This window comes from Cyprinus carpio, chromosome B13 (assembly GCF_018340385.1).
Source record: "Cyprinus carpio isolate SPL01 chromosome B13, ASM1834038v1, whole genome shotgun sequence".
In the NCBI taxonomy this organism is placed as follows: domain Eukaryota; kingdom Metazoa; phylum Chordata; class Actinopteri; order Cypriniformes; family Cyprinidae; genus Cyprinus; species Cyprinus carpio.
The window spans coordinates 20,681,809-20,698,778 of NC_056609.1; the positions used below are offsets into that span (position 1 = coordinate 20,681,809).

General features: G+C 37.0%; 1 protein-coding gene across 1 annotated transcript in view; it reads right to left on the minus strand.

Annotated features, from left to right (window-relative positions):
* The window catches only part of wdfy4 (WDFY family member 4), a 45,673-nt gene extending 29,663 nt beyond the window's left edge, over window positions 1-16,010 (minus strand). Inside the window, exons 1-24 of the mRNA XM_042737206.1 lie at window positions 15,475-16,010; window positions 14,431-14,676; window positions 12,996-13,107; window positions 12,523-12,629; window positions 12,020-12,172; window positions 11,579-11,768; window positions 10,827-11,016; window positions 9,582-9,742; window positions 8,196-8,657; window positions 7,997-8,098; window positions 6,601-6,791; window positions 4,628-5,217; window positions 4,303-4,393; window positions 3,717-3,931; window positions 3,522-3,604; window positions 3,186-3,405; window positions 2,508-2,584; window positions 2,075-2,293; window positions 1,807-1,985; window positions 1,267-1,498; window positions 1,031-1,182; window positions 834-945; window positions 528-718; window positions 298-450 (exon numbers count right to left, since the gene is read on the minus strand). Coding sequence (XP_042593140.1) covers window positions 298-450; window positions 528-718; window positions 834-945; window positions 1,031-1,182; window positions 1,267-1,498; window positions 1,807-1,985; window positions 2,075-2,293; window positions 2,508-2,584; window positions 3,186-3,405; window positions 3,522-3,604; window positions 3,717-3,931; window positions 4,303-4,393; window positions 4,628-5,217; window positions 6,601-6,791; window positions 7,997-8,098; window positions 8,196-8,657; window positions 9,582-9,742; window positions 10,827-11,016; window positions 11,579-11,768; window positions 12,020-12,172; window positions 12,523-12,629; window positions 12,996-13,107; window positions 14,431-14,676; window positions 15,475-15,495 — 4,449 coding nt within the window. The 5' untranslated portion in view covers window positions 15,496-16,010. The remainder of the gene's footprint in view (window positions 1-297; window positions 451-527; window positions 719-833; window positions 946-1,030; window positions 1,183-1,266; window positions 1,499-1,806; window positions 1,986-2,074; window positions 2,294-2,507; window positions 2,585-3,185; window positions 3,406-3,521; window positions 3,605-3,716; window positions 3,932-4,302; window positions 4,394-4,627; window positions 5,218-6,600; window positions 6,792-7,996; window positions 8,099-8,195; window positions 8,658-9,581; window positions 9,743-10,826; window positions 11,017-11,578; window positions 11,769-12,019; window positions 12,173-12,522; window positions 12,630-12,995; window positions 13,108-14,430; window positions 14,677-15,474) is intronic.
* Window positions 16,011-16,970: the final 960 nt, after the last annotated feature.

The window sequence follows — 16,970 nt, forward strand, 5'->3', positions numbered from 1 at the left end:
ATCCTGCAGGTCTTAAAAGTGCAATTCTATGTGCTATCTTATTAGATTTGCAGTGGCTTCCAACCTTCACAACAACACTCCAAGTATTTGAAGAATGTTGTCACTAAATATAGACTTAGCTATGACCAGATTCACTTTGTAGTGGCAGCCAGAAAGTTAGCCTCCCAAGTTAGTCTACAAACTGACATCATGACTGAACAGCTCTATTAATATTCATTTAAAGCCATTCAGAATGCTATTTCACTCACCAGAGCAGAAAAATATTGTAGCTATGAAGAAACATTACTTACAACTTACCTCAAAGTCACAGAGAATGTCCTGGAAGGCAGTGATGTTTGGAATGTGAACAGCGACAATGCCCAGCTCCATTGTGCCCACTATGGCCATAATAAGCTGGAAAATCCTGCTGCTGATCAGCTGAGACTTCATCTTCAGCAGGAAGGACAAGAGCTGAAAACACAAAACAAATCAAATCTGCAGCTTGGATTTCTTATACTTAAAGTCTTAACATTATTTGACAGCACTACCTTATAGCCATTAGTTCGTTTCATCTCCTGCTCCATCACAGGATTTGTCTCTAAAACAGAGAGCAGAACTTTGACAGCAGCATACAAGGAGCTGTCATCGGAGGCCATTGCCACCAAACTCAGAATGGCTGCAGGTCCACCAATGAACTGGAAGCTACTTGCAGCACTGTATGACTTGAACGTCCTTACACCTGGAAATCATGGTGTAAAATCAGCTTTTAAATGAAAGGTTCACTACAAAAACTAAAATGCTGCAATCTTTTCATACAGCAAGCACTTTAGAGAAGTAGCTAGTAGACTTTTTACCAAAACAACCAACCAGGGCAGCCCCAATTGTCCGAGCAGTTCCATTAAGGTGCTGACTGATGTTATGAGCCAGGAAGACAGGAGTACAATTATCACGTGATGTGATGCCCATCTGTGATAAAAATAATAGAAGAGTAACTCATGATTAAACAATCAAAATAATTCAATCCATGAACAAAAAAGGAAAATGAAAGCACCTCTTTGGCTATAAGGCGACAGTCCACCTCGTTGTACTGGTCTCTAATATTTACTACTGTAGTGATGGTAGACACTGCCATGTTTATTGCAAAGGAAATCCTCTCTGGGGAGACCATCCTAATTTGGGACACTGCAACATCTGTCTCACCTCCTATTTAGCACATGTACTTGTGTGAAAACAGATTTCCATCAAATTCAGAATAGTTTTTGGACAGAGAAAAGCAAATTTTCTCACCTTGGGCATTGAGAGCAAGGTAGTTGCCAATATATTTGGTGCCTTGCCCATAAATAGTCTCCACCTGATCAGAACTCAAAACTTCTTCAAAGAAGTACGTAGGACCAACCCGCCAGACCAGAGCCGCATGCTGTTTCCATAGAGACGGAGTGCCAATAATCCCACACACGTCAATGACTGCAGAGGGATCCATTGATATGGACTGACCAGGAAACGGCTGAATGTATTTGATCTGCAAAAAGAGCAACAGAGATGGATTTTGTCACTTAATACAGACTAATATTTATTCATTTAATCAGAAGCTTTTTTTCAAAGCATATATATATATATATATATATATATATATATATATATATTTTTTTTTTTTTTTTTTAATGTCACAATTTTACAATATTACTAATACTATTATTTTTTATTAAATGAATGCAGCCTTGTTGAGTGTTGCTAAACACTGAAAAAATATTTTCGACCCCAAACTGTTGAACAGTAGTTCACAGTATGTCATTCAAAACTATCCTTCGTATAAATTCCTGCACAAACCTTTGCTGTTCCAATTGCTGTTGCATTCAGATAAACAGTGGCTAAACAGCTCTTCTTGATTCCTTTGGCCATAACCAGACAAAGATGGTGCCATTGGCCTGGTATCAGCTGTTTGGTACATTTGAACCGTACTGAGGATGGTAGCGCGCTGGGAGTCTGCTCGTCTGGCTCCATCATGTCTGTAGAATAAAATAAATACTGTAAATAATACATGCCAAAACTAGTATAAAAGTGTAAATAAAAGGTAATCTAAAGTGAAAATTTTCACCTAAGAACTGATAAGGTTCCTCCTCAGTGGAGATCACCAAGCAGCCATCGGTGGCAGAGATACTGACAGACAGGCAGCTGAACTGCTGCTCAGCACGAGACATGTGGCGCACTACCGTGAGCAGACGCACAGGGTGGGATTCACAGGCTGAGCTGAACCTACAGATCATAAACCAGCAGGAGAAAGACAGGCCGGCTGAAGGAGGGAAGCCTCTGCAGTCTGCAGAAATAAACGAGAGGATATTATATAAGAACAGGAATTGTATATTATAAATTCATACATGAGTAAATGGGACCTTTCTGATGCGATAAATCAACTTGGAACTTAGATGTCCATACCAAATGAATAATTGTATGTCTCATCTTTTAGATGGGTATTCAATTTGAATTTCAGATTATTTTAGGCAACAATGTAATTCTACAGATTTTCTTACCAGAGCCCAAGCCTCCTGTAGAGATAAAATCTGCACTGACACCTTTTACTGTGGCAAGGGATGGCAGAAACAGACATCTGTGGAGACAAAATTGTTAGTGGTCATTTAGCAAAATAACTAAGGCTTAATTAATATATCAGTAACTCTACTTCCAGTCTCATCTCACATTTGGCAATGATATGGTGAATTTAACCTCTGGTCCAAAATGTGAGCCATTTAACTTTTCTTTTTTCAGTTTAATTTACCACTATGTTCAAAATTTTTATTTTTATATAAAAGTCCCTAAAATAGTGGTTCTCAACTATTGCCCAACATAACATTCAAAGAAAAATTTCTATTAACAGAGTGTCAATATACAGTATGAATTTACCATAATCATTTTGTGATTCCAGAAGTTTCAAGAAGAGTATGTTATATAAGACAACGAGAAAGAAAATGAGATTTCAGTTAACTTTCTTACTTAGCATATATATAATTAATGTATTGATATAATAAATATCATAAAAAATAATATGAATATCAATTGTTATTCATTTAAATAATCTGAAGGTGTCCTGTGTTGTCATGTTTGCAGGCCCCAGTGGCCCTTTGCCCCTGGATGACAACCACTGCTTTGAAGCACACAAATCTGTTTTGTTCTAAACCGATTGATTTCTGAGGATATCTGCAAACACATACCCATAGCCACTGTCTGTCATGTCAAACTCCACAAAGGAAGGGGAAATGGATACTTTGTGTGGCTGAAAGCTCCGTGGCGATGTGATAGAGACAAGACTTATGATTCTATGAAGAGGAACTACCGTCCCACTGTCTGAAGATGTTTTCAGTAGACTGAAACTTCTTTTCAATGCCTTTTTTAAGGATTTCCTGTTATCCTCTTCAGAGTCTTCTGTCTGGTCTGCAATAGATAACAGAAAATTATGAAAATCTAAATAGTCTCTTCAATCAAAAGATGTAACAGTATGATAATTTTTTTTCTCATGAATCAGGAAGTAATCCAAAAAGGAACTGTACTTGTGTTGCTGGCCTCTTCACCAGAGACAGCAAGACGATTTTCTCCAGTGCACATCAGAGGATCCCCAAGACACAGGAACCGCCTAAGATAAAGCACACTATTGTAATGGCATACGGAATATGTAAACCCACATTCATCATATCATATATTCAACATTTGTCATGAGGAATGCGTTGGCATCTGCTTATGCTCACCTGAGGCACTTGTGATCCATGGACTGAGATGCGAGTTTCTCAAGGATCCGTACTATGGGCAGGTGCAGCGAATGGGAATTGTCGATGAGAATATGTTTGCAGTGAGTCAGCAATGTGGACAGCAGACCAAACTCGCACATGATCTGCCTGTTTCTTTCTGACTTCACCAGAGTCTGCACGTGATGAGCCACAGCCAGCTGCAGCTCTTCAGACAGCTAAAGGAAAGAATGTCTGCAATTATTGTAGTATATGCTTAAAAACAAACACATGTTTTAAGGTTTTGGGTCAGTACAATTTTTTAAAAAAGAAAATAATACCTTTATTCAGCAAGGATGCATTAAAGTGATCAAAAGTAACAGTAAAGACATTAATAATGGTATAAAGTATTTTAATTAAATGTTTGCACATTCAATTTTTGCACATTTTGCTGGACTGACTTGGAAAAAAAACTGCACAAAAAACTGCTTTTGTGAACACTGCTATGCTGTTTATTTGTTCATTTAATCCAAAGGCATTATTGCCTCTTAATTATTACACCAAAGACAAATTATGTAGAAGATATGAACATGTTTGTGGTTTTACTTACACAAGGGTCACTGGGACAGTAAATACTAGGCAGAAGAATCATAATCAGCTTAACAGCTCCAGGATGAAGAATGGTGAGGTCATAGTAAGCCCTGAATAAGCAATGACAAGTTTAACAATCATAGGCAGACAGAAAAAGCAAAGCAGAACCTGTCCCAGTATTGATTTACTGACTTTTCAGGTCTAGACATCTGTATCAAGCTGTGCAGTTTATCGTTTTTGGAATTATTTATATGTAATTATCCAGATAAAACTAAACTAAACTAAACAAAAACAGACAGCAATCTAATATCTATAAATATATACATATGATTGAGAGCACCTACCTCCCAGAATCTGTTGACTCAAATGAGACACTTGCGGCCCTAGTGTGATTTAACGCCTCATCCTCATTGGATGGGTCCCCTGTCCTCTGACTCTCACCAGCTTCATTATTATCCTGTAATCCTGAGCATGGATCTGCAGCCAAGCTCACGCCGGTAGCAAATTGCTCCAGGAATCCCAGCAGTTTAACACAGTCTCCTAAAGGTGGTGGCAACTGAGGTTCTGGCCTCTCCGCCGCCTCCACAAATTGTTGGAAAATCCTGCAGTCTGAACTTTCTTTGTCTGTTTCCACAGGGACCCCTCTCTGGAAACAGCCCAGCTGTAGCAGGGCATCACCCAGCTTCTCACAGAATCCGGTCATGTGGAAAAAGTGGGCGTTGACGGGGTGCACGTGCACAGCAAGGGCGAAGGTGTGTAGGATGAGGAGCAGCAGCTCAACAAGGCTGTGGCGGCTCAATGAGGCCCACGGTCCCTTTGGTGCCTCCATCAGAGATCCTTCCATGTCCACGACTATGGAGAGCAGGCCAGTAAAGCCTCCAGAAGTGCGGAAGGCGTTCCAACAGTTTGGGTTTTCCAGAACTTTCATGATAGACTGTCCAAAGACAAGGTACAAGGGATTATTACAAGTACACTACTGGTGTTTGGTAAGGTCGTTTTTTATTTTATAGTCTCTTATGATCACTAAGGCTGTATTTATTAGATCAAAAATATGGTAAAAATTGTGAAATATTATTACAATTTAAAATAACTGTTTTCTATTTTAAATGGAAAACAGGATGTAATTTATTTCTGTGAAGGCAAAGCTAAATTTTCAGCAGCCATTACTACAGTTTTCAGTGTCACATGATCACATGAAATCATTCTAATATGCTGATTTACTTGCTTAGGTAAGATTTATTTTCATTATCAATGTTGGAAACAGTTTAATTCTCTTGTTGAAACCATGATAATATTTTAGGATACTTTAATGAATGTAAATTTCAAAAGAACAGCATTTATTTAAAATAAAAACCATTTGCAACATTATAAATGTATTAAGTGTTACTTTGATTAATTTAGTAATTGCGGAATAAATTTATTAATTAAAAAGAATGTCTTGTTGACCTCAAACTCAGCAATTTCACTGGAATTAGTTACTAGGTTTGACTATGCCTATACCCAGGATGTGTTCAGAATATCTGTTCAGATATAATGCATCACTATGAACAGAGAAACGGGAGGGGTCTCCTGTAAGAAGAGCCTAGCACAAAATGGATTAACCCTTATTCAATCTACCATGCTAATACATCAAAGACCTAATGTGTCATAAAATGAAGCCCAAACCTAATTAGGACCAATAGAAGTAATCAGAATGGCTTTGACACATTTCACAGAGTGGTCGGGGTGAATCCAATTGTCAGCAGCCTTAACCCAGTTATACTTTAATGGTCTGCAGGTTAGTATTCCTGCGCTTCAATCTAAAAAATGGACATGTACAGTAACTGAATAACATAGTCATGCATAATTGGATTTCTCTCACATTCTCTGATCTGATATTCCTCATAATTTTGTGTGTGTCACACCACAAGGCTGCAAGCTTAATCAAATGAAGCTTGAGTTAACAGCAAACAGTATATTAGCAAATCAATCTGAATTTGGCTATAATGGAATCAGGCTCCCAAAAGCTGATATAATAAATTCACCGGCTCATTATGCTTTAACCATGTTATAATTTGTTAGAATTAGGAATGGAAGCTGAATTTACAGACAGGTACATGATAACTGAGCTCTGTTTAGTTTTAGTAGGAGTCTTTTCAGTTATAATCCAATCATGCTTTGGAATAAACTGTGACTTGTATTTCAACATGTTTACATGCTAAGAAATCAGGAAAAACCTGGAAGTCATAAATACATTTGGAAAACGTCCCTTTCAGCAGGCATATGTGACTAAGCATGTGGGTTAGCCAAAAATGAAAAGCAGCAATGGAATAAATACCTGTAAGAGATCTTGTTTGAGTCTGATCTCGCTCTCAGTGGAGGAGCAGAGGGCTCCGATGGCGGTGCTCATGTATTCCTCGGGATTGACCTCCGAAAGCTGCTCCAGGATGCACAGAGCAGGACTGCGGAACTGTTCAACATCCAGAAAGATCTTCACATAGGGAATCATCCCTAAGTCCCTGATAAACACTATTAAATCAAAGAGACTGATCAGATACAGTATCATGACTTTGGATGTAGTGTGGTTTCAAATTCCTTACCTCAAATTATATATTTTTTAAATTTATTGTAAAGTTATTTATTCTAAAAATCATTATTTTAATTGAATTTTTTAAATTAAGTTTAGTTTGGTTTAATTATCACCTGCACACACTGCAAACAACTGTCACAGTACATTTCACAAAGAAATAAGTAACACAGTCAATTAAATATACAAAAAAAAAATATTGTAAAAAAAATACTCCAATCCACCATTTTTTAATTATAACTTTTTTTAACCTTTTCAGTGGTGAGTTTAAAATATTCCAGCGGTTTTAGAATTGTTGTGTTTTTTTAAGACGACCGTTATTTTAGAACGTTCCCCTTACTGTTTCCATGGCGACGCGTCAGGCTTGTCACGTGACACACCGTGTCTACAATAACACTGTGTGACAGATGGATCGCTTTTATTTCGTTTTTCCTTTTTTTATTTAAAATATTTACAAACTTGCATACCATGTCATGAACAATCTGATATTCCGATTCACAAATATGTGTAAATGAGTGTGTTTTGTCGTTTAAAAAGCTTTCTAAATGATCTTGATCGCGATCTGTAATGTGAGACGGGCGCCGCCATGTTTGTTCGCGCCGCAGTGCAGAGAGTCCTGTCTGTCGCATTTACAGCACGTGAATTCATCAATTTCTCCCGAAATACAAGTAATAAGTGGCAGGTGAACTGGGTGATGAATAGAGTGAACTTTACAGTTACTTATTCGATGTATATCTGATATGAATAAAACAACACGTCCGCAAATTAAATTTGAATGGAATTGATTGTTATTGTTGCTTCCATAGACATATGCGTGTATTTTTCAAACTCTAAATGTATTGTTTTACTAGTACTTATGTGTATTTAAATGTCTGAAACCTAAAATATGCATTATGTGGTGAAGAACACTGCATAGATGTGATAATATGACAAGAGCAGTGCACGTCTCTCTCTGGCTCAGCGCCAGCCAACGCGCGAAAACGCAGTTTGAATTTGACAGTTATGTGACGTCACTGAACGTTCTAAATCCCATATGTGGGACCATACTCTCAGGGGCACGGAAATAAGAATCCCATATGTGGGACCGAACCGCTCAAAAGGTTAAAAGTGTAAAATACCTGTTGTGAAGAAAATAACTTCAACTAACCAGTGTTTCTGACTGACTGGAAGGCCAGGGCTGCAACCACATTTAAAATGTTGGTGGTCAACTTCCTCTCATAGCTGTCAGCCTTCTCCTCAACTTCATTCACTGTCAATAAATAAGATCTCAAATCAGGATCAGGCATCTGCATTTCAAATTGACTTGTTTTCGTAATTCAAAGTACAGAGAAAACCAAAAGACTTACCAGCAACACCAGCCTTTCTGATTATCTTTGCCCTTCGTTTAAGCTCAAACATCAGTTGTTCCATCAGTCCTCCATCACTCAGGACGTCAGACAGCAATCCACTGTGCATGATGAGCCTGTAGAAGCAGTCCAGAGCTGCGATGTTGAAGGCCTCCGAACAACCCTGCTTCAATACAGCTTTGACCTTTCTAATTGTCTCGTGTGGGATGTAGGAGAGCTGGAGGATGACGGTCTCAAGCAGTTCGAAGAAAATGAGGTGAACAGGTGGCGATTTCTGCCACACACACTCCGCCAGCTGAGCCAGAGACTGCAGAGACCACTCCAGCAGGAAGAAGTTAGCCTTTTCCCAAGACCAGATCATCTGGATGGTGCGCAGGATTTGGCTGCAGATCACCGTGTTGCCTGACCGCAAGAAGGAGGACTGGATGATTTTGAAGGCTGTGAGGTTCATCACTGGCGAACCTGAAGATATAAAGAAAGTCAGGCATGTCAGGCATATAGAAAGTAAGGGAAAAGGAAGCAACTAGTAAAGCTATTCACAGATGTTCTAGTCAACAAAAAAAAAACTGAATGTACAGTGAAGAATGTGAGTTAAATTAAATTAAATTAAATTAAATTAAATTAAATTAAATTAGCAAATAAAATTATTTGTACAGCAAAAATAAAATAAAAAGCAGCTCCAAAAAGGATCTTGATAAATACTGATTTGAGATGTAATTAACATGACTGGCCCAAAAGAACTTTGCAGCATGTTTGAGTAGCAAAACCTTATATTCATTGACTTTATGTATAGTGTACAATAAATACACAATTTGTAGTTTATATTTATAACAATTTGTAATGCCATTCCTAAAAGTATATAGTGAGACAGCAGCATTACTGATGCCATTATATACATCAACGAGCTCATGCAAATGAGTAACTCTGCATCAGGTATCACACTTATATATCACACTTATGCTTGCCGAAAGTGTGTGAAATGACATGCACTAAAGAAGTTAAACCACATTTAGAACTATATCAACATTCAAATGCATCAACAAAAAAACAAAAGACTAATCGGCTCTTTGGAAAAATATGGCAAATAAATATAGCTGCAGAGGGTTATAAGATTGAATTTCATATTTCCATAATTAAAATCACATCAAATCCAAATGAATTAAAGGTTAAAAAAGGGGCTGTTTTTCTCAGGAGTGAGGTGCTGTGGGGGTGATGAATGGAGAATTGCTGTATGGATGAGGAGAATGGATGCAGGGTGGCTTAACCGGGTTAGTGAGGAGAGCTACACTTCATCATGCTGGACATAATTGCCTTTTCTGTGGCGTTACCATGAGGTGGTGGAGCAGAGATGCAGAGTGGCACTCACTGTCTGTAATGGCGGCTTACCGTTAGTAAGGGTTGGGTCGAACCTGAAGCCTGGTGGTTGGGGGTTGTTTACACACATGGTGACCTTCAGCTCAGCCTTGCCAAAAAGCGTAAATGACGCAATGAGGCCTAGAAGGTCTTGAATGGCTAAGAAGTGCTCCTCTGTCACTTCCTCCTCACAGCTGCAGAAGAGCAAAAATATGTCAATGTCCTTCTCAAGTAAACACAGTATGAATGAACACTACTGTTTAAATGTTTAGGGTCGGTACAATTGTTTTGAAAAAAAAAACAAATACTTTTATTTAACAAGGACCTATTAAACTGATCAAAAGTGACAGTAAATAGATTTCAAATGTTAAAAAAAAAATACATTTCAAATAAATGTTAAAAGTGTTAAAAATCCCCCCCAAAGAATTATCATGTTTTCACAAAATTATTAAGCAGCACAACTGTTTTCAACATGATAATAATTAGAAATGCACCAAATCAGCATATTAGAATGATTTCTGACGGATCATGTGATACTGAAGACTAGAGTAACGGCTGAAAAATCAGCTTTGCCATCACAGAAATATAATATATGAAAATAGAACATCTATTTTAAATGGAAATAATATTTCACAATATTTACTGTATTTTTGATCAAATAAATGCAGCTTTAGTGAGCATAAGAGGCTTCTTTTCAAAACGTCTTACCGCCCTCAACTTTTTGAATAACAGTGGCCTCATACACTAAGCACTCTTGCTTACAGTATGTGTGCAGCAGAAGAGTCATTAACATGAAAATTTCTGGTGGATATAAGTACGAACAAAATAATGTTTTCACACAGGTTTTACGAACAAATAAGTGCGTATGCACGCTTAGTGAATGAAACCCATTGTTCAGTGAGCTCAGTCTTGTCCTGTAGTGACCCTTGCTGCGAGGAAACGCAGACACAGTGAGTTAGAGAGAGCTGGCATGATCAGTAATGTGATTGAGCTCAATTTACTGCTGATCTCATTATGAGCTCTTTAATTATTGAATTCTGCAGTATTCGAAAAGAAATTTGCAGGAGGAAGGAGCTGAGACTGAGAGGAAAAAAAGAGTAACAGAAAGGAATGGAAAGTACCTAAGAATGAAGTAAGCAAATGCTGAAGGTGGTGGTCCGCCTACTTGTTAATGCAGCAAAGACATTTAGTCTTCAGTTGTGGGCCTTTCACATCTCCAATATTTAGTGACGGTTGCCTATTATATTTAAGACCCCCCACCCCAAATCATGAATTTACCGTAACAAGATGGCCTGAAAGATGTCATAGCCGTCATTGTTCTCGAATTCTTCAAAAAGAGCAGGACTGATGGCATAAGAGTCCTTCACAAAGCTGAAAACACTCACGGCCACCTCAGACAGAACATGACCAGGGACGTTCTCGCTGATCTTATGCATGTTCTGGATGCAGATCTTCATGCAGTTACTAGCTAAAGAAAACAAAACACCAAAATAAGTGTAAATAGTAATACACTTACAGTAGTAATTACCTGAAGTCTATACTAACAATTCAAATAAACATCACCAACAATTCAGAAACTAAGTCTCCCTAAATTAGCCTGCAGATTTGTTCTTCCTGTCACTGGCTTCGAGACAAGATGTCCCCAGTCAAACTTTCTGACTGGATTTTCTAACTGAAGCCCTGCCTAGACCTAATGAAGATCTCCAGTAAATAAAACAAACGTTATGTAATCAGAGGACTGGGACAACTAAGTAAATTCAAATAAGCATCACGTGAAAGTAAATCAAAATCATTGTCATCTGATGATGTGCTTACAGTGCCTATATTTATATTTATCTAAAATAGAATCATTTTGTTGTTGAAAAAATTAGATATTACCTATAGTACACAATGTACTTGTTCAATAAACTAATTGTGAATCATTTTTAACCATTTATTATGAACAATACTATGATCTGATAAGAATGCTCTCATAAGATACATTTATTTGGACAAAGAATGGGCTGGAGCATGTCTGTGTAGTTGTTGACCTTGCAGTGCAGGTACAGTGTTGTGAGCTTGTGCAGCAGACACTGCTCTGAGCACACGAGACGCCTGCTGTCTCCATGAGGGGCTGCACTGATCCCAAAGTAAGGTGAGAGAGATGATCACGCTTGAAAGCTCCTGGGTCTCCAGCAGAACCTCCACGAAACGCACATGCCTGCACAGCTGCAAGATCACCTGAGCAGAGGTGAAGGTTTAAAGAGACATATTTCTATTAGTTTGACGCCAATGCATTAAATATTTTAGATATGCATGCAAACTTTGTGTAAATGGTCATACACTTTAAGAACTAAATCATTTTTTGCAAGTTTGCTTCTGAAACTGGAAGTGCTAATGGGGAAAAATTATCCCATTTTGATACACAAGTTGAGCATTTGTGGTGTAACTGATTCATAATATAAAACAAAACATGTCAAAATTGTAAAAACCTGAGTAAGAGTGTCCTGAAAAGAGCATTTGACTTCCTCTTCAACATCATTGCGAAAGACAAAGCTCTCTTTTCGGGGAGGCAAAGCTACAAACAGGTACAGACACTTGACTAATGACACCGGAAGACCTGTCTTGATCATAACGCCAACTTCCTGTTAAAGAACACAAAAACTTCCTGTCAAAACATGACTAGATGAGATTTTTATCTGTCAAACAGAGGAATGCTTTCAATGACAGATCTACTGTAGGACATCTAGAACACTGAATTTTGTAACAAAACCATAGCAAGAAAAAGGAATTTTTTAGGAGAAAATAATTATGACTTGTTACCTTTTATACTGAATGGAATATTTTTTACTCAGCAATCATGAGTAAATAATCATAAGCAACAAAACTGCTCTTTAACTTCATTTTTAAAATGTGTAGTTATTACTAAAACAATAGCAATGTAATTATGGAGCTGACTGCATAAATATAATATAGGTTCAATAGTAAAACTTACAGAGTCTCTGTTAGACAAAAGAGATATCGATTTGAGCAGAAGCCATCCTTGGTTGCTTCTGACCTCTGACCTCTGAAACAACTGCTCCAATTCATACCGGGCTTCTTCTATTTTAAACAAAGCCATAAAAACAACAGACAGCACGATTAAACCCATTTGATCTTAGATCAGCACACAACAGATAAGTAAGGTTTTCGGTTCCTTCAACACCAACATCCATTTTGAATAATCATTTAATCATTTAATCAACTAAACACCATAATAAGAAATGAACACAGATGCATCACACAGGTAACAGCAAGGATGATCAACATTATCATGCAACTTATTTTGCCGCATGTTTGTGAAATAAAGAAGTGAGCAACTTCCCTTCAAACACCAACTGAAGCTCTCAGTTTGATTTTTGTTTGGCCTTTAGTGACCTCACCAGTGCCACTGCCAACTGCACCTTTGCAAATGTTATTTTTGGGTACCTGCAGGCTTTTCTGCCACTCTCTGCTGTATGTGACAGACAAGAGCTTCTCCAACCTTCAGCGCCAAGCCCTGGAGGTCCAGATCATCAAGGACACTGCTGCTCTCTGAGACCTTATAAAGAGTAAGTGGAATAATTATTTCTGCTATTTAAACATGAACACAATCAATTAGGTTTGATATGTTTATGACATGTTTCTTTCTCACAAAGGCAATCATGATAATAGTAAACGTATAGCATAATCAGCACTTATCACAAGGAAGAAACAAAAACATCTTACCAGAAGCGAACTTCCAACAATACATATTTTCATAGCAACACAAGTTTCATTTCCCTAAACTGTGTAATTATTTTAACACTCCCAACATCAATCCCTACTTCTGTGTGACTTTCTAAGCGGATGTGGTGCCTTACTCCTTACTCTATGGTTGCTTAAATCCCAGTAAGAATCCAGGAGTTGTAAGTCAATGAGTCACACATGTGTAAACCCCCACACATGCACACACACTATTTCAGTAGGTCATGTGTGTTTGTCAATACAGCAGCAAACTACACCAACTGACACATTGAGACAGATCACTGCTGGAATTTAAACAAAAAATGCAAGATTTTAGTTTAATCTGTGTCAGTGTGATCCAATCTGCTTCTGTCAAAAAGACAAAAAATTCATCACTCATGGGCAGCTAATATAATGTAAAATTTAAGATCTCAAATCTTTATATGACCAAAATACATTATAAATCAAGTGTTTTACATATATATATATATATATATATATATATATATATATATATATATATATATATATATATATATATATATATTTTAAATATATATATACACTACCATTCAATGTTTCAGGGTAGTAACTTCTAAAAGAAATTAAAAAGTAATGGCTTGAAATATGCTATTTCAATTAAATATTGTTCTTTCTATTCATCAAAGAATACTGTATCATTTTCAATACTGAAAAAAATTCTCACAGTTTCCACAAAAATATTAAACAGTATGATTATTTTCAACTTTGATAATAATAAGAAATGTTTCTTGAGCAACAAATCAGCATAGTATAATGATTTCTGAAGGATCATGTGACACTAAAGAAAAACTGGAATTTTGCCACAACAGGACTAAATTATTACACGTTAAAATTTATTACTACTGAAATACTATTTTACTGTTTTTACTGTATTATATACAGTATGATCTAATAAATAAAAAGCATTGGGATTTTAAAAACATTTAAAAAAAATCTTACCAGCCCCAAACATTTGACCAGTAGTGTGTGTGTGTGTTTGTAAAATATATGTATATATATTTGTATATAAACTAAATATATTTTGCGTAATTAATCATATTTAAAAGACTTCCAATGGATGATGTTTGATCAACTGAATAATCAGTTTTCCTCCACTCCTCTCACTGATGTTCTGTACCTGGATGAACAGAAGCAGAAGGCTGTTGAGCTCTTGGTCTCTTTGTTCTGGTGTCCGTTGGCTTATAGTACTCAGCTGAGTTAGTTGATCTTTCAGAAGCACCACTGGATCCTCATGTGCTTTCAGGTCCCCATTTGTCTCACTTTGGATTTGTGTAGTTTTAACTTCTATGCTCTCTGAACTCTCCCCTGACACACTAAGTTCCCCGTTCTCCTTATTGATTCTGTCCATTTCTCCAACTGGCTCCTTAAAAAAAAAATAATAATAATACTGAGATAATCTTAGGTGAAACACCTGAGACTTAACTCCTGAGATTAAACACTCTAGTAAAAAAAAAAAAAAAAATAAAAAAATTAAAACCTTGCAACAAAGGAATGTACAGTATAAACATTGAAACTGAAGCGTCTGCCAATAAACTTTCATTAGAAGGCAAATCTGCAACTGCCTTCTTTCTGTAACCAAAAGAGAGCAGTAAGTTGGAGGGCTTTCCTGTAACTTACAATCAGCTGTTCACGTGTTAATGGGATCTTGTGATGTCAAGACATGAGCTTGTTTTTCTACAAAGGAGGATAATTCACATTCCTGAAGAAATGACGTTTGCACTGCACATTCCCACTAGTTTATTCACTCTACAGCTAAATACAGCACATGCATGTCATCTCATTATTTTATTCAAAGCTTTGACTGTGGTAAATATTTTTAATGCTCCAAAGTAGTTGGCTTGTCTATTGCTAAAATGTTTAAACCTGATACCAAGAAATTAGTTTGAGGGCAAACAAATCATGCCTTTCAAACTATCGAACTAAAATCAGTCAAACTTCCTCGTTTATTTTTATCTTTATCGTGTTGTCCTCCTGGAAGTTGAGTCTCCAAGCAACAGAAATGCTTTGAATGCACTTAAATGAAAAATACAAATGAATTATGACAGCATGCAACCTCACAACAACAACAACAGCTGTCAAAATGAGTCTGTTGAGTCCTTTCAAACTAATATGAACCCCCAGGCAATACTCCAGGTTAGTCAGTTTGTTACCCCACACATACCTGTTGTTTGGTGGGTGGCATCTCAAGTCTTTGCTAAGGCTTGTGTACGTAGACGTATGGCTGGACAGAAGGTTTTCCTCTGCCTTCCCATGTCGCAGCACTCAGTGAGTGGCCGGCTGAGACATGCCTCCTAATCGCTAAACTTTGCACAGTATGAAACTCTGACATCAGCTGCCCCTGGTCATGTGCCTCACTTCCTAGTGAAAAAGGAGAAGGAAGACTTTCTTGCGCATGTGTGTGTGTGTGTGTGTGTGTGTGTGTGTGTGTGTGTGAGTGTTTGTTTGTTTGTTTTCAACACTTCTATAGACAAAGTAGGATCAAGTGGAGAAGACTTCATTGACGTAATACGTCTGATTTTAGTTATATATTTTCGAAAAGGGGAGATTAAAAATCGACCAATCAAAAACGAGTTTGAGGGAACGTAAACGGTGTCTATGCCTTGTGGTGTTTAAAGTAATTTTCTTCAAGTAAGCCCTTGAAAATGCGTAAAATGTTGAGCAACAGTGACATCATGTGGTAATTTAAGACAGCACAAAAATATTACACTAGACAACATGGAAACTTTTAAAAATAGAAAGAACATTTCTAAAATAAGAACAGTGAAAATCACCATAATGACTAAACAAAGTAATAGATTAAACACTCATACAATTAATATCTATTTGATAGACTCGTATGTTTAGATAATTTTCACATTTAACAAACTGATAGATGTGCTTCTTTTTCTATGGTTTTTGATGGTATGGTATCTGTCGATCGTAAATTCATCAATTCACAAAAGGTCAAACTGTCACGAGCGCGTTAATCCTCATTTTATATAAGATCGCGTTCTTGGTTAGTTTAGTTAGGCATAAACACAATTAAAATAAACAAATGAACCCACATACACACTTACTGTCTTGCAGGACAGACAGTCGGACAATAATAGATCGTGTCCCTTATTTTGAGCGCACGTGACTTTCTTAAATTATTAAACTATTGTCAGTATAAAGATTTAGTTTATATACTCAGACTTCACTTTGCGCATAATGAAACTCAATGTTCTACTATTTAGAGTATATTTTGATTTGATTTAAAGTATATCATTAATTTGTGCTTTGAAACTAACTGTGAAATGCTAAAAACACATGGGAACATTTTATAATTAAGCGGGGCTTAGCGCACGGAAGTTGATTCTAATTGGCCAGGAAAGATGAGTCATATTATTTATTTATTATAATTTTTTTTATTAATATTTAAGTTTCAGTGGCGTTATTTAAGTGTACAATTTCATCAAGACGTCTACAGCCGAATCGGTGACCTTGTCATGTGGTATCTGTGACGTTTCCCCGCGCTGATGTAGCTGAACCAATCACTGTCGCTTGCGATTGCATCATAAGGAAACAAATTAAAACATTTTTTCTCTCTTTCTCTCTCTCTTTTGAGATTGCTGAGGTAAGATTTTATATGTATACCATATACCAGTCTTTGCATTTAAATCTTTTGCATATTTCAAA